The sequence below is a fragment of the Solea senegalensis genome, linkage group LG18 (genome assembly GCF_019176455.1).
Source record: "Solea senegalensis isolate Sse05_10M linkage group LG18, IFAPA_SoseM_1, whole genome shotgun sequence".
NCBI classification, from domain to species: domain Eukaryota; kingdom Metazoa; phylum Chordata; class Actinopteri; order Pleuronectiformes; family Soleidae; genus Solea; species Solea senegalensis.
In genome coordinates, this window is record NC_058041.1 from 10,242,630 (window position 1) to 10,265,106 (window position 22,477).

The following is a 22,477-nucleotide window of genomic DNA, read 5'->3' on the forward strand; positions in this document are numbered from 1 at the left end:
TACACACACAACACACACACACACACAGAGGGAGAGAGGGAGAGAGAGAGAGAGAGAGAGACCTACTGACACACTCAGAGGCAGGGATTGGACAAGAAACAGCGAGAGACACAGAGAGAGAGGAGGAGAGAGAGAGAGAGAGAGAGAGCATGCACTTCTTTCCCACCCCTCCACATCTGCGGTCACAGTGGTCCTGTCAGAGCGCAGGAAGGTGATAAAGACACCACATCAAATAGACTCAACACTTCTCACGTTCACTTTGCACACACACAAAAACAGAAAGAAAAAAACCACTCGGGATGGATTCTAGGCTGCTGATTGGACCGGGGATCCCCACATCAGACCCGACCACCCGGGCACCGTGGAACATCAGCTCCATCAGTCCGCACCGACTCATGGATCTGTCTTCAGTGGCTACAACTGTAAGTACATTCCCCCCATTCTTCATTTTCTTCTTTTTTTTCTTTGTATTGCTGTTATTCGACTCAATTTTGGCGGCGTGAAGTTAAAGGGAGACCCCCTCACTGACGCGCCACCGCTCCAGAGCATCCGATCACAACAGCAACATCTGGCACAAAAAAGCGCGCGTGTGTGGTGTTTGTTTGTTTGTTGTTTGGTTTTGATGTTACTTGTTTCTCTTTTTTCCCTTACTGAATTAATAATGAGCTCTCCGCGAAGAAGGTGTGAGCGAGTGAAATTGTGAATGAATGAGTCACAACAGTCTCCAGCCTGCGCGTCCGCGCGCTCCGTTCATTCATCGCTGGCACTAAGGAGACTGGTGCTAAACGACACAAGTGGTGGGTGGAAGCGCTGCGTCTGTGCTGCTTAGAATTCATTTTGAGATGAGTTTGAGTTCTTCACCTCCTCCTCCTCCTGCTCCACCTTTTCTCTCAAAGTGGACACCTCTTATTTAGAGACATAAACGTCTAAATAATCATTTGCGTCACATCCTGTCATTCCACACTTAAACACTTAAAAGAAGTCATGTGTATGAAGGAAGTACACATTTTGAGTCCTGTCCATCTGTGCATCCACAGCTTAGTGGTTCACTTGTTATTTGATCCACAAATAACAAAAGGACTCACATAGATCTACAAAAGTTCAGTTTATTTCAAAGTAGGCCCACACAGTGTTTTTCTTCCCTAAAACAGCAGTTTTCCTTTTGTAGTTGTTAAATTTCATAAATGCAACAAAATATAGTTATCTTCCTATGTATCCATATAAAATGGATAATATGATGTAATCTTCATTTTATGGGTCAAATAGGTTTTTGTGGCTCCAGATTAATTTGATTTGGCTGGAGAGGGATCAAAAATGTCTCTTCCGATTCTCGAAGTTTCTCGACCCCTGACCTACGTTATCACAATTTCTGCCTCCTGGAACGTCTAAGACATGTGGTTGTGAGTGAGAAGAACGTTTTCATTATGATGTCTTCAGGAAGAATCGGTCTCTCTCTCTCTGAGATTGGGTTAGTAGGATTAGTTTACATGCAGCCTTCAGGGGAATGTGCTGTAATGTTTCAACTTCAGAAGTCAAAAAAGAAATAATAACTTTGCCCCAGGAGCCCAGAGAGACACCGTCTAAGGTTTGAGAGAGTAACATCTGCTTAAAGTCATACCAAGAAACACATGGATGCGGTATCTGGTAAATAGTAGTTCAAGTGTGAACGGTTCAGTTCGGATCCTGACCTCCAGGCTTCAGACGCTTCAGCTCTTGTGGTCTGGACTTCATGGTGGGAATACTGGGAAAGCTGATACTGGAGCAGTGCCTGCAGGCAGCTTCTGCTGAGGCAGATGGGATCTGCTACTCCAGGAAAAGTGTGGTTTTCATTTAAAGGCTCTCGAGGTTTTCCATCTTCCTCTCCCGTGTTCTTGTTAATCACTCCTCCTCCTCTCTTTAATCATTTCTAATCTACAATGTCTGGAAGATTATTACACTTTACGTCCAATTTGTGAAATTCTGTTTTCATGCATGCAAACATAATTCATGCATTAAATGCTGTGTCAGTGATTGCTGGTGTGATTGTGTTTGTAATTATGGACTTGGTCCGTAAGTCTTTCAATCAACACATCACAGTATAAAATGAATTGTCCAACTGTGTGTGTGTAGGTGGTTCACGTCCTCTTACTGCTCTGCAGTTGATTAAGGCAGTCAAAAACTTGCTTGTGATGTGTGGACGATGTGATTCTAGGTGTATGTCAACAGCAGGAACCACAGAAGGCTTTTTGAGATACTTGACAAGCATCTGTCTCTCTGTTTTGCCTCTATCTGATTGTCCTTCTGCCAAACTAGACTTTGAAGGTGTGTACTTGCGATTAAGGGCCCACAAACAAGAATGAGCTGAGGAGGATTCTGTAAATAACCAATGTGCAACTTTGGGTAAATGATTATATCACAGCACCGCCTCTTGCTTGCTCCTGCATTTGTTGTCACCATCTTTGTCATCATAGTCATCTGCTTGTGGAGTTTGTGCATGCTCCACATCTTATAGTCGACCTGAAGCTACTTGTTATCTGACTGAGGCAGAAAAGGCTCTGCTGTCGTGTATGTTTCTGCAACTGTCAATCAAAATCTGGTTCCACCTTTCAGAAGCCTAGCATCCGCGCCCAACCCACTGCTCCATTGACTCCCAGAGAAGCTGAGCTTCCCTGGGAGTGACGTTTATGCCACATTTGTCCAATAACCGTCGAGCTCACAGCAGTGAAAACGAACCTATTCTGTGTCGTCACATACTAGACAACAGTTGAAGATGAGCTTCAAGCAGTTTTAATGCGGAGGCTGCTGCGGGAATACCAAAATCACGTAAGACGATCCGTCATCTGTGATGAACAGCTAATTCTGAACAAACTGGTGACATGTTCTAATCGCGTTCTACTGCACGTTTAGTCTTGAAATGTAAATACAACACAGTACATATTTGACTACGTTTTAGAAGAAGCTGAGCTTCCCTTGTTTTCCAGGTTCTCCGGTTTCCTGCCACAGTCCAATGACATGCAGGGACATAGGATGCATGCTGACATAGCTGACGCCTATCACCCTATGTCAGCTGAGATTGGCACAGCTCACCTGCGACCCTCATGTGGAGGATAAAAGTGTTAGAAGATGGATGAATGGATGAGCTTCCCTTGCTGTCTTATAGCTATCTCCACTGGTGGATGTTGATTGAAGATTAGAATTTTCTCTCCCAGTGCAGACTTCCATGCCATGCTGCTCACTGTGCAGTCACCATTACTCTGACCCACAGCTGGTCACACTGAGTGACAGCTGACATGAGAGGGAGCAGGAGGAAGGATGGAGACATATAACAAGGAACAAGGGGGAAAAAACAGACGTGAAGGAAGGACTTAATGGGGATCAGGATTGAGCTGAGTGGCAGTGGAGTAAGAGAACACAGGACTGGAGAGGAAACGGAGCAGGCAGGGGGAAGACCCTGAGTGTGACAGCGTCATGCTGGATTTACGCGTGTTTACATTCCACATGCACATATGCCACATCTGTATACCTCCATCATTACACCCGTCCCCTCGATCAGTAACACATAGCAATGACCATTTACTTACATAACCACGCAATCACTTTTCACTGTGCAATTCAAATGACCTGATTTTACAAGCGGTAGCTTGTGCGTGTGGAAAAGTAGGACTATTGAAGCAGATGTTGGACACAGAGACACAGAAAGATGCAAAAGCAAAAGCACACTTAAATATGGAGGTCAGGATTAATGGACGGGTGTGTGTGTGTGTTTGATCTGGACACTGGGGCCACTATGAAAGATTCAGCCTCGTAAAAAATACAGTATTAGTGAGGACCAGTCTGAGTTTTCTCAACTCAACTATTGGACTTAGGACATTTTGCTTGGTCCCTGCTTTCTGACCCACATTCAAAGGATTTAGGGTTAAAGTTTAAAGGTCAGGTCTTGACTGTGATGTGAAGGGAAAGGGGGGGATGCATTTTTGTCAGTGAGTGTCCTCACAGTAAAAAAACCCATATGTGTGCAGGCAAGTGCTTCAAAGAAACACAAGAGACTAAGGGAGTGTTTAGAAACATGTAAAGATTGCTGACATGAATTCTTAACAGTTGTTTTGACATACAGCAAGTTGTCAGACACAAAATGCTGGTGCACTGACAATGAAACTTTGGGAAAGTATCCTAAAAACCAGTATTGTCACTTTTTAGGAAAATAAGTAACAAGTACATTTACCTTATCTTAAATTATACAAAAACCATGTCAGGTATATTAAATACTCCACTAAATTACCACTCAAGTATAATTACACCTCACAAAAAGAGGGCTTAGTGAACTAAGTCCAAATAAAGGTTGGTACACATGCAGTCAATCAAAAATGCCAATAGTTGCAGACTTGCAGACCAAAAAACAAAGAGTCCAACACCAGATAATCACAAACTAAATTCTGAAAGGTTCAGTGGATGCAGATTTAACGGACTGGCAGAGGAAGACAGGTAACCAGCGGTCATTTACTGAGGTTATTTAAAACTGTATTGCATAAGATTTAAACATAAGCATATGTCAGTTTCAGTCAAACCATTGCCACACAATTCACAGCACAGCGCTGATAAAGCATATCACCTCCACATGACTATTAAGATCTTTGGAAGTGATTTGTTTACAAACAACAACAACAACATTGTGCTGATAAAGCAAGAAAAGTGCAAAAAAGGTTGTTGGAGTATGACTGAATATACAAAGTAGGGCCCATGGAAAGTTTCAGAAGTGAATTCCAGATGAAGGCCAAGACCAGACCAGACAGAGGGGGAATAATAATAACAACAAAAGTTACACACTGCAGCTTTAAACGACACAGGTGAAGCTAATCTGGGTTAAGCAGATAAACCTCAGTGGTGGGAAACATAGGAAAAGAATTGGTCTCAAACGAGTAACTGTTTAAACAAAGGATGAAATCATGTTATGAATAACATGACCCGAGTGATAGCAGATGTTACATCTGAGATTATTGTTACATGGCAAAATACTTTCCATGTTGTGCTACTTGTACAAATACTCCATATTTAGCTCACTCAGAAGGAGGGAGCTGGGCAGTTTGGAGATGCAGCGGAGAAGAGGACGAGGGACAAGATGAACAAAATCTTACATAACTCTTCTTACCCGAGGGGGAGCATATTCAGCCAAAGAGTTGCCCTCCCCAAGTACAAAACAGAGCAGCCATTAGGCTAAATAACAGCATATAGACTGCCTCCCAAGCACAGCCACTGTTACTGACTATATTTTATGTATGGTTATGCATTTCATCTTGTATTTGCATTGCATTACAGTTTACCCTGCATTGATTTGTATCTTGTGTTCCATTTTATTCTTGTATTTATTATTTATCATTGTCTATTTATTATTCAGTGTATTATTGCTTCTGCTGCAGCAACACAAACAAATTCCCCACTGAGGGATTAATGAAGTGACATTCCATTCCATTCCATTCCATTCCATTCTATTCTATTCTATTCTATTCTATTCTATACAAAGTCAGTTTGCAACCACGATGAGTCACTGCAAATGATTTTATATCCAACAACAACATAGAACACACACTCAGAGCTGGACCATAAACTCTTTTGGAGGCAGTCTCCAAAGTGTATAAACAAACAGGATACACACCCTAATACAGAGGTCCCCAACCACTGGGCCACGGAGCGGTATTTTATTGATTATCAGAGTCTGAAAGATCTTTTATTTTGAAAGAACGCTCGTCTCGGTCACGTGATATGGTACCTAAAAGATTTAGAGTAAAAAACGAACATCTTTGGAAAGGCCCACGGAGGAGACAGAAGAAGAAAAAGAGTCTTCGGCTTGGACAATATCAGAACTGAAATATGGGTTTATGGCTACAGGCGATTGTCACGCACCAAGCCCACTCTGCATAATATGTGGCAACAGGCTAGCAAATGAGGCTATGACAGAATAAGTAATTATTATAATAATAATAATAATAAGTAATAACAGCGGTGGACAAGCTGCAATCAAATAAAAACACATGGCAATAAAGTCATTGCTTGAAGAAATGAATGCGATGAAATGATTCCTGTTTGAGTCAGTGTTGAGTTAATTTAGTTTAGGGTTAGTTTAAATGATTGGATGCACGGCAAGTGGAAAATAAGCGTGCAAACCACTTCTTCTATTTTCTGTAATTAATGTATATGAATGTGTTTGTGTTTTTTTAACTGTTCTGTGTATGAGACTCTCATGAAACTGCGACTTACAGATAAGCCAGTCTGACCTTGTAGAACGGCTTTGTTGCTGACAGAGGTTGATGAATGTCGATCTCCTCCTGACCTTCAATAAAGAATAAATCAATAAATAAAGACATTGTTACTGGAGTATATGAATAGATGCTTTGCTATTCTCTCACCTCTTTAAAGGTAGTCTTGCAGAATGGCTGCTGATGTTTGGGTTTAGGTGATTATTGTAAACCTTATTATTCTACTCGACATTCTTAGTTAAACACTGTGTATTTATTGAGGTCGAGGTCACTCGCAATGGGCTACAGACTAAGTGGATTTTGTCTAATTCTCAGGCTTTATTCGCATTCTTGTCGTCACATAATAAGTACAGAATTTGAACGTCTGCCCACATAAGAGTATACGTGTCATGAGTTAAAGTGGCAGAGCCAGGTTCTTTTGTTTTTCCTCTTGTTTTAAATGCTAACCAAAAGGTCTCTGTCGTCCAGGTCGCGGTCATCCTCAGGAGTTAGCTGTAGGCACACAGAAAAGGTTAAAACATTGAAATGCAAACGTTGAGAGTGGAATATCCAACTGAAAAGGAAAACACAGTTTATTTGAGAATCTTTAATAGAAAATATGTTCTTCCATTCCATTTGGTATTCAACTATTTTGACGAGTTGCATGTAAATGAGGGTGCGGCTGGGACGAATTGTCACTTCACAATATCAGTGAAGTGACAATTTTCCTTTTCCATTTTTGACTTCACATTAAGTTCCCTCTTGAGTATCAAGAGATTAATAACGTGTGTCTCTTTCAGTTGTAATCAACTGGTTGTTGTTTTCTTGTCACTAGGGTTCCATGTTGCCGAGTTACCCGTTTCCCACAGTCAATGTACCGAACCACGCTCACTACACCATCGGCATTGTCATCATGGCCGTGGGCATCACGGGCATGCTGGGAAACTTCCTGGTTGTATACGCTTTCTGCAGGTACGGTGGGCTTTTTTTTTTTTACGTATAATAAACTTATGACAATTGTCGTTTAAACTTTGGATGCATCAACATAATGTGATAGTGAGGTGTGTAATTAATCATAATTCAATATGACTGTCTCTTACTATCTGTGTGTGTGTGTGTGCGCATCCATGTCCAGGAGCCGGAGCCTGCGGACGCCGTCCAACATTTTCATCATTAACCTGGCGGTCACAGACTTCCTCATGTGTTTCACCCAGACGCCCATCTTCTTCATCAACAGCATGCACAAGAGATGGCTCTTTGGAAAGAAAGGTAACACATGACATGACATGACATGACATGACATCAGCTACTGTGGCTCAGTCATCTAATTCATCTGCCTTAACAAAGACCTGTGATATTTCATTTATCATACATGTGCATGCACACACACATCCACAGGGGCAAGTATGGTTCCCTTCCCCTTTGAATGTAACCTATACCATTCAATTAAGATTCCACACACACACACACACAAACCTGCTTCCCTCTATTATCACAAAGGGTTACTCTGCAGGATTCAACCTCTATTGATCATAAGGAGCAAGCAAGTCAGTAACGTACGGGCACATTTCGGGGTGTTTGTTATGCACAAGTGTTCAACCTATTAGGAACAGAGGCGAGGATGTGCATCTCTCCACTAAGCAAACACTGATAATGAACAGGAGCATGCATTTTCCTGCAGGACTCGTCCTGACCTAAATGAAGACAACACCGTCATTGTCAGATCTGGAGCTCACGTCTCCATTGTGGTTACTGCGAAAGGACTTTCCCTTGTTTTTAAATCACCACTGTGCACCCAAACACTCTAAACCCTATTTATTTCTATTTAACCTTTTACATGTTGCACAGATTTACATAATGAGATGATCGAAGATGAACAAGACAAATAAAAATCGCCACCCGAGCCTTGCCTTTGTTTGTGTTTATCCATTCCACTTAAAAAACCTTTTTAATGACAGTCTTATTTTTAGGATGTCAGTGGTAGGATCGACCACTAGACAATGACTGGATAGAAAGTTGGTATAAGGCATTCATTGTCCCTAAAGGATAAACTCTAATGATTTTGTTGACCCTCTTTTTTCCCCTGTAGTACCATCTCGACCTTTTCAAGCAATTATTGCCCCACTAAAAGAGCTTTTCTGAGCTGTAATGTGTCGTACAGAGCGCCAGAGCAAGCAGGAACTGATGGCCACGGGAAAATGAAATAGCTCTTTGGGGAATGTAAACATAGTGAATGTGAACTGAGATCCAAGCTCATGACTCTAACTAATATCTAGTTAAAACAAATAACATTTTGTCTGACGGAGGGTTTAACCCAGACTGACAAATGTATGACCTATATAGAGCAGGGACGGGACTAACCCAAGAGAAAGCTGTAGTCTTGCACGCTCTTGCTCCGTGTTTCAAATTTTGTTTAACTGAAAGTAGCTGATGTTTTGGCCTACAGGCATCGTGACACTGACACTCACGTGTACATAAAAACACCATAGCTGTGCGTTACTTTTTTAACAATACATTTCTATATACTCTGTCGTCACACACAACTACGCTACAAATGCAATGTACTAACATTCAGGATGTTGAGCTACAGCTACATCCCAAACATAAGCACGTTGTACTCACTGTAAGAAATATTCAGAGCTAATATAAGCATGATACATCCTCGTTCATTTAAAAGTAAACCACAACTGCACCCAAGTTGACTCACACGTTTATTTCTGAGATGTCTTACATACACACTCATTATCTTGACTTGATCACGACATTGCGAGATTCGCTGATACAACAAAAAGACACACACACACACACACACACACAGTATAGGTACTGCGCTGCATATTTAATTACCTGAGTGGTATTTGTTTGAGTTTCTTCACACAAGCGACACTCTGAGGATTTTGTCTTTGTGCTCGGATGTGATGACTTGGCGCTGTGACCACATGATGTACGACAGGTTGATGGTAATCATACACTCGGGGGCCTGAGGGCCTGAGGCCCATAGAATCCAGATTGTGTGTTTGTGTTTCGTCAGTTTTAAGGCTTGTGCACGTTCCCACATGTGTGTATCCGATTCCTTGACTACATTGTGCATAATAACAGCCTGGATTGAGAACAGCACATTATGCCTACATTATGGGATGAAAAGGAACACGTTAAAAGTCAACGCAGTGACAGGCTCTCAAAGAAGCCGCGCACAGTATGTAATAGCTTGCATTACATACTGTGTATGCATTAATAGTGTATGCTGTTTGTGAATTTCAAACTCTCCTGTCCTTGCAATTGTTAACCCACTTCTCTTCTGCACTCTACCATCCATTAATCTGTTATTTCTAATTTCCCTTCACCTGACAGCAAACCCCGGTTGGAATTTGTCTCCATTCCCACACTTCTTGTTTCCTGTTAATTATTCCATCTCATACAATGTCCTCCTTTCTACTTTCTGTTACTCTCATCATGTGTTTATTTTCTTCACCATGACATTAATAGTGATGAGAATTTAAATTTGGAGAGCATGGGGATAAAGACGCAGACAATGGATGGATAATAATGAAACTGTGAATGTCCTCTGTGATACAGATCATTATATCTTCAGGAGTTCAGAATTTCCCGCATTGCATTACATTAAATGTCTGTGGTGAGTTTCAATTTCAAGCTTGCTTTGTCTGTTTCACAAGATATAGACAGATCGATTGTTTTTAAGACTGGAGAAAGAAGATCACTTGTTAAACACAACCGCAAGGAAAATGCACACATGCAGGCGAAACAGCTGCAGGAGAGCTCCCAGAAAATGTGTTCATCCTAAAAGAAGAAGTCATTAACACTTCCTCTTTATTCCATCTTTGTCCTCCAACAGGTTGTGAGATATATGCCTTCTGTGGGGCACTGTTTGGTATCTGCAGTATGATGACTCTGATGGTGATCGCGGTGGACCGATATGTGGTCATCACCAGGCCTCTGGCCTCCTTAGGAGTGATGTCTCGCAGGAAAGCCTTGAGCATTGTGGCTGTAGCCTGGGTCTACTCCATGGGCTGGAGCCTCCCCCCCTTCTTTGGTTGGAGTGAGTACAACAACAGTCTTCAGAAATGACTGTGATTCCTCTGAGGGATTTCTTTTTACTGACGTTTTTCCCCCGAGTACTTCCATCACTTGTCTTTTATTGTGTCAGCAGCTCACATATGTGCTGAAAGGTGTACTACGATAGACCTTGCTTTGCCCTTTGTCAACATGCCAAGTTCATTTATATTAAAATCAACTATCAGCGCTCCAATCACATCATAGTCATTTGCCGCTGACGTTACAGCAACCCAGCAGCATTTGAGAAGGTTACTGAGTCTGTAATGTATGCTCCCAAATGGGAATGAACTGACTTGCAGAAACACAGTAACAGGACCTCGTCGTTCTCAACAACTCAGACTCTTGTCTGCACAGAATTTAAATTATGGCAAGACCAATTAGCTCAACGAAATGCAGTCAGCTGGGACTGGGGGATGTGTGGGAGAAAATGCCAAACATATGCATTGAGCTGTATTACATATTAGTGTGAGTTGTTGCAAGAGATTGGGATGATAGGGCGAAATTGCAATCAATGACAGAAGTGAATTTAACTTCTGCATTTAAACCATCCTTATTAATCACCAGTAGTGGACACACACAGTGCAGGAGAAGTGGGCTGCACACCACAAGTCCAGAAAGCAACGAGGGTCAGGATTCCAAGCCCATTTCCCTCACCATGAGAATCAGCTGCATAAAAATTAAGTGGCAGAATAAAGACAGAGAATAGTAAAGGGCCAACTACAGAGCCCTGGGACACTCCAATAGCATGAGATGCCAAACAGGCTGTTCAATAATTAAAAATTAAACTCCATAGACTGGAGGATGAATAGTTTTAGTAATAAAAAAAACAAACTTTAATGTAACTGTTAATTCTTTGCATGTGTTATTATGTTGCAGATGTTTGAATGATAAAAACCTTTTTGAAATACCACAAACTATAATGTTATTCTCCCCGCTCTGTATCTGCTCTGCTCGAGTGGCTTTTTTCCACTGACAATTGTACAAAGGTCTGCGGCTCCCACTGCCACAACAGCTTAACACAACGTGTACTAAAAGTGACATATGGCTTCTTTTGACGTCTGAAAAAGGGGAGAAATTGTGTGTCTTGTTTCGATGCACTGTTGAGGAATCATTATGTCCACATTTGTCGGCTAGTTGTGTTCTATAATGTTTAAGTCAAGACACAATAGAGTGTCTTTTTGTGTTGACTGTTGTGTGAAAAGAACAATGTGGCTCTATATTGGTGAACCCTGTGGCAGAAGCCAATCCAATCTCTTCTAGATAGATTTTGCACTTAGGTTCCAATCAGCCCAAGCTTGATTGATGGTACAACAAAGAAAAGCCTGCAACACAATTTTAGTCAAACATGCAACAATAGTTGGCACATTGAAGAGATTTTAGACCTTTTATTGTGCACCATTTATTCATTTGGAATGTCAAATGAAGTACGATGTGCAATTCAGCCCCCTCAGGTTATCATAAAGAGAGTGTTCATATGGATAACAGCTGTCGGGACAGATATTACACATGAAAGCAGTTCAGTGAAGTAGCACAAACCTTTGCAATGCAGAAATCGACACAGAAACAGGAATTGACAAATGTCATGGTGTACAACCATGTTGTCCCGCAGGTGCCTATGTCCCGGAGGGTCTCATGACGTCATGCTCCTGGGACTACATGACATTTACGCCTTCTGTCCGCTCCTACACGATGCTGCTCTTTACTTTCGTCTTCTTCATCCCTCTCTTCATCATTATCTTCTGCTACTGCTGCATCTTCAGGGCTATCAGACATACTACACGGTTAGTTCATGGACAAACACACACACTGTTTATTGTATTTTCCTTCTCATGTGTTCAATCATGCAAAACATCATAGCCTATACATAACAGTTTAAGTCTTATGTCTCGAGATTTGCTAAACTATGTGCCATGCTTTGTTTATTTTCCTAGAAATGGGCGCATAATTCTCAAAAATTGACATCATGTTCTATTAAAGAAGAGCTGAATCTCACAATTGAGACCATTCACTCATAAATCGAGTGAGAGGTACAAGCTCATTTTCCCATAGTCTTCCATTAAAACTGAGTTATTTTTGCAACCAGCAGAGTCGCCCCCTAGTGGCTAACTGATTATTTATTTTGTTTTCTTTGCTTCACTTTTCTACGACGGACTATAAGGGACACATATACATGAACACATTTTGCCATCGCTCTCTCTGATGGACATGTCGAGACAAAATGTTAAAATTAAAGTCAACATGTCGACTTAAATCTCGACATGATATTCCACCTTTATTCTCAAATAGTTAATTAATCTCATATACTAAATATTATTTTCTTCATGCATGGGCCTAATACTCTATATTCACTTTTTATACACACTGATACATTTGTGTGTATGTGTTAATAGTCTTTCCATGACATGTTTGACCTTTTGTATTGATTTCCACTGGTGTCTAATAGTAAGACACAGTATAGATGATGATAAACCTGTGAGCACATATACAATACATGTCTGACAAAATCTGAATTAATGCTCATTTTGTAGAAAACACACATGTCCTTTAAAATGACAAACTGTAAAGAAAGAGCGACCTTTCTTGACGAGGCGAACGTGTCTGTGTTTGACAGAGCGATAACAAAAATCAACTGTGAGGGAACCAGAGACTCTGCGAGGAGGTTCCATAAGATGAAGACTGAATGGAAGATGGCCAAGATTGCGCTCATTGTCATTCTGCTGTTTGTCATCTCCTGGGCACCTTACTCCTGTGTCGCCCTCACTGCATTCGCTGGGTAGGTGTGTATGTGCACGTGTTTCAACAGTGTCTGCTAAAGAGACAAGTTCACATGATCGCAGTCCAAAACCCCCTGTATAAGAATGAAAAGACTGGTGCTGATACTGTAGGGTTGGCAACAATGGATCACATGACTGACGGCATGTGATCATTCATTGTAATGTACCCAGAAAGAATAATCACAGACTCCTCATTCTCCTTCCTGTGCAGCAATACTGGAAGAAGATAATATATAATATTACATATATAATATAATATAGTATTATTGTATTATTTGTACATGTTAATGGCTATGACGGTGCTAATGTAAAATGCCGCTTATTGCATGTTATTGTACACTTTTATCAATCTAGAACATTGCACTGTGATATCACCAGAGACAGATTTATCTAACACTGCAACTAAACAGCGATTAAAATAAAGGTCAATTCATTCAAAAGTGAATTCATTTGGGTGAAGCTTCTTTTATGGAGCTTAGAATTATTTTCGACATGGTATCAGTGTTTTTTTTTTGTGTGATTTCCATTGGACAACATTTGAGTAAAGTCACTGCAATATCATTTATTAAAAAAAAATCCAGCAAAAAGGGTGTGAAAGGTGTGACATTAGGTCTATTTTTTCATAGCTAATGACTGGACGTGACACTTCACACCCTGCTGTAGCAGCGACATTGTTGAAAGAAAAAAAAAAATGAATGAGAACATTCATACAATTCTGAATGTGCTGAATACATTTCCAACTTCCTCTCAACTAATCTTGTCCAAGGGAACATTCATCCATCACTGCCCATGTCACACAAACGTGTTTCATTTCTTTTCCTCTCACTGACCTGTCTCCCTGCTCCTTCCTCTCCCTCTCCCTCTCCCTCTCCCTCTCTCTCTCTCTCTTTCTCGCTCAGGTACGCCAACATGCTGACTCCCTATATGAATTCTGTTCCTGCTGTGATCGCCAAAGCATCTGCGATTCACAATCCCATCATATACGCTATCACACATCCAAAATACAGGTAGGATGCACCATCGGGCTGAAACGATTACTATTACTATTATTGATTAATCGGTTTGAGTGTTTTTAAGCTCCTTCAATGTGAATATGTTCTGGTTTCCTTACTCCATATAAAAAAGAAATCATTCAAACTGAATCATTTTTTGTCTGTGGCATTTGAGAAATCATCATTTCCAGGTTTGAGAAACACTGATCAACATTTTCTGACATTTTATGGACCAAACCATTACTCGATGAATCGATTTATGAAAATAATCGTTAGTTGCAGCCCTAATATCAATATAATAATGTTACACATATTGTTATCTAAGTATAATAACTGTTTTATTATACTGCACTGGACTAAATGACATAATACCAAAAAATACATTTCCAATGTTCCATCCTTTGGCTTATTTGTCTACCTCTGCAGCAATGTCAGTTTTCTTTATTTTTGGTGTGAGTCTTACATGCTGAATTCTTAGTATTGCTGTTCCTTTTACTTGTAATTGCCAATTTTCCAGTACAGCACTAGAAAGAATTATTGTAACAGCTTTATTTTTGGTCTATAATTTTGTTTTTCTGTGCTGTAATGGTGCTACTGTGGTTGTTGCAGTGCACTGTTCGAAGTGATTCATTCCCGTTACGGGAATGTTACGGTCTATAATCTGGTCTTTCTCAGATTCTACTTAAAGCTACTGTACACGCTAGTGAACTCAAGTGAATCAAGGTTCTACTCATGCAGCTGTAACATGAAATTAGTTTTAACCATCTGAAAATAAGAATCATATAGATATGTGTGCTATATAGTTGTGAGTGCAAACAAACATATGGACACTGATTAGTGTTAAACACAAATAAAACTGCTGGGAATCAGACAACGTCAGCTGAGGAGGTCTCTAATCTGTCCTGAGGATGGACACTCTGAGGCATGTGGCCACGTGTGTCCTCAAACCACCTCCAAATGTGGTTTTCTGTGACGAGATCTGAGGAGTGTTCAGACCTGCACTTAGTGTGAGCTGGACAGATATTAATACCATGTCAGAACAGGGCTTAGACTCTTTCTGCTTTCACACATTCTTTGCAGTGTGGGCAGCTGTAAAGCCACAAAGTCGTACATCACCCAAAGTGTAGTTCTCTCTCAGATCGCTTGATGGTGAAATATTATTGTGGAATTATTGTCGAGTAACATTTCATATAATACAAAAACTATGCTTTTCATTTCATGTTTTCCCCTCCAGGTCAGCACTCAGCAGATACATCCCGTACTTGGGAGCGTTGCTCTGCATTACTAGCAGAAACCGCTTCAGTAGCAGCTTCCAGTCCACGCGCCAGTCGACCCTCACGAGCCACTCAGAGAGCAAAGGCCCCAGCAAGCTCCGCCACTCCTCCCAGTCTGAGAGTGAATCAGTGAGTGTTCCTCATATCTAATATGGTATGTCTCTGACTAACACTTCCTATGACGAACGCACAGAGTCACAGGTGGCTGACTTCTGTCCCGCTTGTGTGATTTTGTCTCAGGCTCACTTCTCGGACACGGAGGACGACTGCTCGTCGCGGACGACCGTCACTCGTCAGTTGTTGGCTGATGTCAAACAGGTGCGCCATCCGAGCCAAAGGGTAAAGGTGAGAGGTCACAACGTGAGCGATTTAGAGAAAAGGCTGCCCAAATCCCCGCTGACCCAGCCTTATGTCATCACTCACAGAACATGAGAGAAAATGCTGGTGTGGCTTAAGATAACATTCCTTTACATACATATTTATTTCATATAGTGACGTATACATTGAGTATTAAAGGTTAGAAGGTCAGACATCATCTAACTTTAGTGAACTCAATAAATTGACTAAGACTGTTATTTTCACATATATAATTAAGCTTGTTTGAAGAGCTTACACAAGCTAAAGTGGTGAGAGGTTCCAAAAAACAAAGTATTAACAAAAAAGGGCTCTTATGAGTACGTTGCTTAATTGGAGGATTTTGTCATTACATTAAAGCCGATCTCATTCCTCTCCTCTTGAACCCTCAAAGTGAGGTCATGTTGTTCTGGTGTCTTGTTTAAGTTAAGTTTTACGCCGTGTTTACATTTGGCATTTCACGGTCAGGGAATCCATGAGGTCATGTTGGCTGGAGCCCTCTTAGCGTTCAGTCTGCTCGTGGTTAATAACAAAGACTATTTAGCATGTAATCTGATGAGGTCACATTGCTGAGGTGCCACTGAATTGACTCTGAACTGGCCTTTTGCTCCTTTGTAGAGTTTGTTTGTTTCACTTCGCTCAAATGTATATTTACGGAAAATCTAATGACCATATTTTTGAAAAACAAACGTAATGTCAACATCCTCTTCCACATGTTTAATGAGACATTCTGCGTCACACAACCTCCATGCACAACTTCTCGCTGTCTCTTCATCACTAAATGCAGAGACAAGAGTGACATCAGACCTTCTTATGTGAAAGTGAAACTAAAAGGTGAACATTTGTCTCGCTCCTTTGACCTTTTTTTACAAACCGTAATGAATTGAGAGTTAATGTGTGAGCCACGCACACACACTTGTAAGCACGAGAGTTGCATAAAGGTCAGTCATTAGTTCACCGTAATGTGTCGCTGATCGCTGAGGTAAATGTATTAAATCAGCAGCAGTGTTAACTTGGGCTGAGCCATTAAGCATCAACTCGAGTCAGTTTACAGAAAAGGAGATCATCATCTGACCCGCATACAAGAGAAAGTCACAGTGTTATAGATTCCACCTCTCATCAGTGTACTGAGAGCGCATACATCATTTAGGCTGTGACCTACACTGCAACCTTTTCACCTTTTAGGGTTTTAAAGAGGATTGATGGAAGCTGGAACCATAACAACTTTATGACATCGCCTATTAACCACGTGAATCGCCATCCAACCTTTGACTCTTGTAGTCAAAGCCTCATTTTGAGTGAGCATTCTGTTCCAGTTGTGGAAAACATGCAGCCTTAACTCGTCACCTTTGCCTTCACTCTCACATTTGTGCATTACATGTTGAGGTTTGGTTCAACGCGACACTTTTGTATGCACAGTGGTTCATGTGAGGCTGACCCAATTAAAACTACAAGGTCGTCCTTTTAGGGGGCGTCCAGTATGTGGAGCATGTCCGTCTTTCTGTAATCATCTTATTTTTTTACATGTACGCACGTATGCATGCACACACATACAGGCATGCGCGGCAGGTTCATTGAGGACTCCATTACAGAGGGTCCATAATCTAATCCAGTAATCTGGGAGATTCAGGCTTAATCCACAGATTGCAGTGGCATGAATCAGTGTTTAATGATGACTGAGTCTCTAGGAGCCGCTGCCTCCAGCTGCTTCCGTCTCTGCACAGTGGAGGAGAAACTTAAACTTTTCTCACAGTCATGCAAAATTGCACTGAAATGTACACACACATTTGGTCCATTTGGTCTTGATTTAAAGGTCCAATGTGTAAGAATTAGTGACATCTAAACAACTCTGTCCACTCTTCCATCACTCTTGCAGACTCCTCCGTCTTCCTAGTTAGTTAATGTATCAGGTTTATGAGGGTAGAGACATTCTTCTTCATTTCAATAGTCTGTTTCACGATACAAAACACAGGTTCAAGCCGCTGTAGAATTAGGATTGTGGTAACATGACCAAGATGGCAGCCTCCTCAAAGGAAGGCCCTATGTAGAAACCTACATAGATATTACACGCTGGCCCTTTAACGGGTTGTTTTTGTGTTATTTTTATTGCATTATTTTACATCTTATCATAAAGTCTGGAAACAGGGAAAAACACTGAGGTTTTGCCCCATTTCAGGGTTTATGCTAAGTGAAGCTAAGACGTCACATGTCCATCTTAACGTTCAACAGACATGCTGGACAGTGGTATCGGTCAGTGATGGGGAAACATTTTTGTCTTCTGTCCACAATAAGATCCCTATTTCAATCATTCTGTCTTTAGTAAGCATGTGATCTAAAAGTCCAAATCCCACAAAGGCCCTTTTGAGTATAACTAACACTAAATTGTTGTGTTTGTGCACATAATGTTCAGACTCTGACGGAGCCGGAGGACATCTCCATGTTGGACATCAGTCTGCTGCCAACCAGTCATCTGCCTGCTACTGTAAGAGTCCACCATACTCTCTGCCTCCTGCTCTGCACTGTAGATCCCTCAATACCATCATTAATATACAGTTAAAGCATATACATATAATATATAACAGCAAATTGGGTACCATCACACAAAAGCCTGATTTAGTCAGTGATATAGAGAAAAATGTTAATATGCCAGGTTATAGCCTGAGGCTAATATCTGCCTGTAGTCCCATGGCAGGTTGATGTTATAAGGGATGAAAAAAAAATGAAAATACATTCAGGGAAAGCAAAAACATAGGAACATGAAATATAAAAGTTACATAATAGAGGAAATCCTGCAGAATAGAATAGAGTATAGGAACATTTTCTTGTACTTCGTTCACTTTCATTGTCACGGTGTCACCTCCTGTTTAGTATTCAGTTCATGGGCAGAAGAAACGAGAAAGAAACCATGATTAAAGTGAATATTTGTCAGTTGTGTTGCTGGACTAGTTCCATTGAAAGCTGCATTTTCCCCCCCTCTCATGTCAAAGTCTATGTAAACATCATCTGTCACGATGCTTTGAGGCATTTCCTTTTGTTTTGGACTTATTGAGGGATTTGTCAGCGTTAATAAAGAGAGGGAATTGCTCCGCCCTCATCCCTAAACTTATTATTTCCCATCTGCCTTCTTCTCTCTCCAGTGTTGTAGTCACTTTTGCAATAGAGCCATTTGAAGGGGCATGCAGACCATTTTTATGCTAAAATAAATATGGAGACCACTTTCGATCCAATCAACTGTTCTTTTCATCCCGGTTCATTCAGTTGCGGCTGTTGACATCAATATTAATCGAAAGCTTAGAAGCGTTATTCTGCCATCCTCTGCATCGACTTTGACCATGTAATTATGACGAGGTCTTTTTCCTCCACTGACAAAAGCTGCAAAGACAAACCCATTGACTGTTTCACAGAAACAAAAAAAAAACAGTGGTATTCATTTGACATTCTCGTCTTAACATGAAATTCCGGTTGTCTTTGCTGCTTTTGTTGGTTTGTATTTAGGATTTACGGATTTAGAATACTAGGATTTTATAAATTGAGGGTAATTTATGTTCTTACCGAGAGTCTAGCAGACTAATTGCTTCCCCTCCCCTCAGTTATTCTAGGCTGAGCTAATGGGCTGCAGCTTATTAGATGGATGAGAGTGGTAGAGATACAGTACTCGCGTCTTTGTCTAAATGTGCAAAAACAGGCCAAAACATGGAAACTTATGTACAGGTGTTTTTCCAACGCTCCAACTCTCGCCGGCTTCCTGCAACAGCGCGAGTAAGTTTGATTCTTGTGTCGGACGCCGCGCTCGTGGCTCTTACGGTGACGACACGCTCTGACCAATCAGTGGCCGGCAGTCATAGTATCGGCTCAGATTGCATGGAACCTCGTCAGAGCAGGCACTAACAAAAGTACCAGGTACTATCGCTAATGGAGTCGTGCCATTCTGGAACTGGGCAGTGGAAAAGCGCCAGTACAGTCTCACTCTATCAAGAGAAATGTGGGAGGTCATTCATCAATCCAACCAATCCAAGTGTTGATCAAACTTTATTCACTACCTTCACCTCCTACTCTTATTTGCTTCTACATCCAATCACCTATGCAGAGTTAATGCCTGATCACCTGTCTCTCTCTCTCTCTCTCTCTCTCTCACACACACACACAGCAAGATAAACTGATGTCGCAGTCAAGGCCGGGGACTGTGTGTAAATCTGCACCATCCATCATTGTCACCTCCATATCCAGCCCGTCTATATTGCACAGTCCTCCGGGTTTTCATGGCAACCACAAAAGGACCAAAACTCACAGCTCAGTATCCAAGGAGCCTCTAGACGTCGCACATCTGGAGACAACGGAACTACAGTGAACCGCTGGACAAAAGTGCAATGAGAATGTATAAGTGTGTGTATGTGGGCTTGTGTTGATGCATTACAGTATTTCCCCCCCCTCATGGGACGTTTCAATGCCAGCATTCCGTTTGTGAGTGGCGGTAACTCCAAGCCAGAGCATGCCCTCGTACATGTTTTCATGTGTGAGTAGTAAATTTAAAAAACATGTGTCCGTATTTACAGATAAAAGTATGTCACGATGGTTAAAGAGTGTTTAGGACTCAGCTGGAGGCATGAAAATCAGCTTTAATGAGCACCATGGAAAAAAAGGTTCTCTCTATAGTCAGGGTTTATATTTGAATCTCTTATAATCGGACTTTTACAAAACAAAATATTTACATTCATTATGCAATAATGGTGTTCATTCAGCTTTTTTTCTGGCGTATTGTAAACACATCAGAACACTGAACATTGTTTATGAGCAATATCTTTGGCAGAGCAGTGACACGACTTTGTTTAAATAGCGTTGGAAGACGACCCCGGAGCATGTATGAGGTTTGCTTGTGCTTTTGTTTCCTATAGTTCCTATTATCACTTTTTGTGTTTTGGATCGATCGCTTGAAAAACATGTGTGCTGGCAGTTCAGATTGGTTTGCATGTCTATGTATGTGTGTGTATGTGTGTGTGTGGGGGGGTCTTATATATAAATGCACATGTGCCTCCCTGATCAGAGGTCAGCCTGTGAATTCAAAACTGAATCAACCATTCACACCTAAGGTCAATGTAGAGTGTCCATCTTACCTAATCCCCATATTACATGTTTTGGACTGTGTGAGGAAACCGGAGAATCCGGAGAAAACCCACGCACACACGGTGAGAACATTCAAACTCCATGCAGAAAGGCCCGGGTCTTCTTGCTGCAGCGGCAAATGCATTTCAATTCAAAATCAAGGAAATAATATTAATGTTTAAATGTTCATCTCAACCTGTCACAACAGTGATGGCCGATGGCGTCAGTACAGAGAACGCCATTCATTTCTCTCCCCTCCGGCTCTTTGTCAATGATTTTTCCAGTCCTGGTGACATGAAGTCACAGATCAGATGTCACAACACAACCACATCATCCCACATAACGAGTGACTCCACACTCGATAAGCGGACGTGTTGCTGTAACTCAGCGTTCCTGCTGATGCCATAATAATAACGTCTCCACTGTTTCGCTGTGTTCCAGAGTTGTTATCGTTCACCATCGTGTCTGTAAACCTGTTTCTTTTCTTTTTTTCCTCTCCACTGTGGTGCGTTGTCGTTTCCATTGAGACACCTTAAATTTGCTGCTTCGTTGACTTTGATTGTAATTACTGTTCTCTTTGCATGTCAAGAATATACACGGCACAGAACTATTTGTATGGTAAACTAAATGTGAGGGTTATATCTTGTGAAAGGGGCAACAAACGTTGAAGAAAAAAAAGACCCAATCCACTTTTGCAATTTTTTCCCTTCTGTTTTCAGTAATGATTGTGTAAAAAAAAGATATGTTTTTTGTAAAACGTTTATGACAAAACAAAAATACAGTGCTGTGCAAAAGTCTCAGGGCACCACCAGCTTCACTGGTTTTATTTCTGTCACATTTTGCGATCATTTGATTGGAATGACGCGACTGAAAGTTGGTCTTATGTGTATATTAGCAAACCGTCAATGAGTTTAACTCATACAACATGTGGATGTGATGCTCGAGCATTTGTTAAATTAACACTTGTTTGTTTGTTTGAAAACAAAAATGTGATTTTGAAACCGCATACACTATGTTCCAATACAGTTATTGAGAAATAATTATACCGCATGGTCATTATGGAACTGCTAAAACAACAAATTGTGGTGGGCTAAGACTTTTGCACTATAAATATAAATATATATATATATGACATTTGATGGTGTTTTAGTTTCATGATGATTTTCTTTTCTTTGTACGAGACGTTTCCTGTGGTTCTTATTTATTTTTCTAAATAAAGTGTTGAATTGTGGCCATTTTCTCAGTATATAGCCATGAATCATTCGGTGTATGAAATGTCAACACAAATAATGGCCGTCGAGTCAAGTCAATTTTATTTATACAGCCCGACATCATAAGCACAGTTTGCCTCGACGGGCATTAGAGTCCGTACACCTCTGTGCTTAGACTCTCACATCCAGTGAGAGCGCAGATGTGCAGTAAGTGTCACACGCACAGCAAAAAGTCCAGCAGATTACAAATGAAACAACACATTTACAGAGAGTGAGTACAAAATAGAGACCAGGAGAACATCAGTGACAAATATCATCATCACTATGATCTACATTATCATGTCCAGGGTGGGACATCATGCCTCTTGTCCCAACGCCATCTGCTTTTGCTTCCAAGGATGGATGAGGATAATATTAACGGTAGCGGTAATGAGTAGCTATATAATATTTATAGTTGTAATATTTGAGCTGCGGTGTTAAAGCTCTGGA

The 22,477-nt window shown here is 41.0% G+C and overlaps 1 protein-coding gene across 2 annotated transcripts; it reads left to right on the top strand.

Moving 5' to 3' along the window:
- Positions 1-173: 173 nt before the first annotated feature.
- On the top strand, positions 174-20,823 carry LOC122759723 (melanopsin-A-like). Of its 2 annotated transcripts, none has more exons than XM_044014762.1 (11): positions 174-422; positions 7,045-7,181; positions 7,345-7,478; positions 10,063-10,266; positions 11,893-12,064; positions 12,895-13,056; positions 13,957-14,064; positions 15,284-15,452; positions 15,564-15,668; positions 18,088-18,159; positions 19,825-20,823. In XM_044014762.1, the coding sequence occupies exons 1-11, from the start codon at positions 300-302 to the stop codon at positions 20,023-20,025; spliced, it is 1,587 nt and encodes a 528-aa protein (XP_043870697.1). In that variant the 5' UTR covers positions 174-299; the 3' UTR covers positions 20,026-20,823. The 2 variants fall into 2 exon arrangements, with proteins under 2 accessions (XP_043870697.1, XP_043870698.1); XM_044014763.1 differs by having other exon boundaries at positions 15,564-15,641.
- Positions 20,824-22,477: the final 1,654 nt, after the last annotated feature.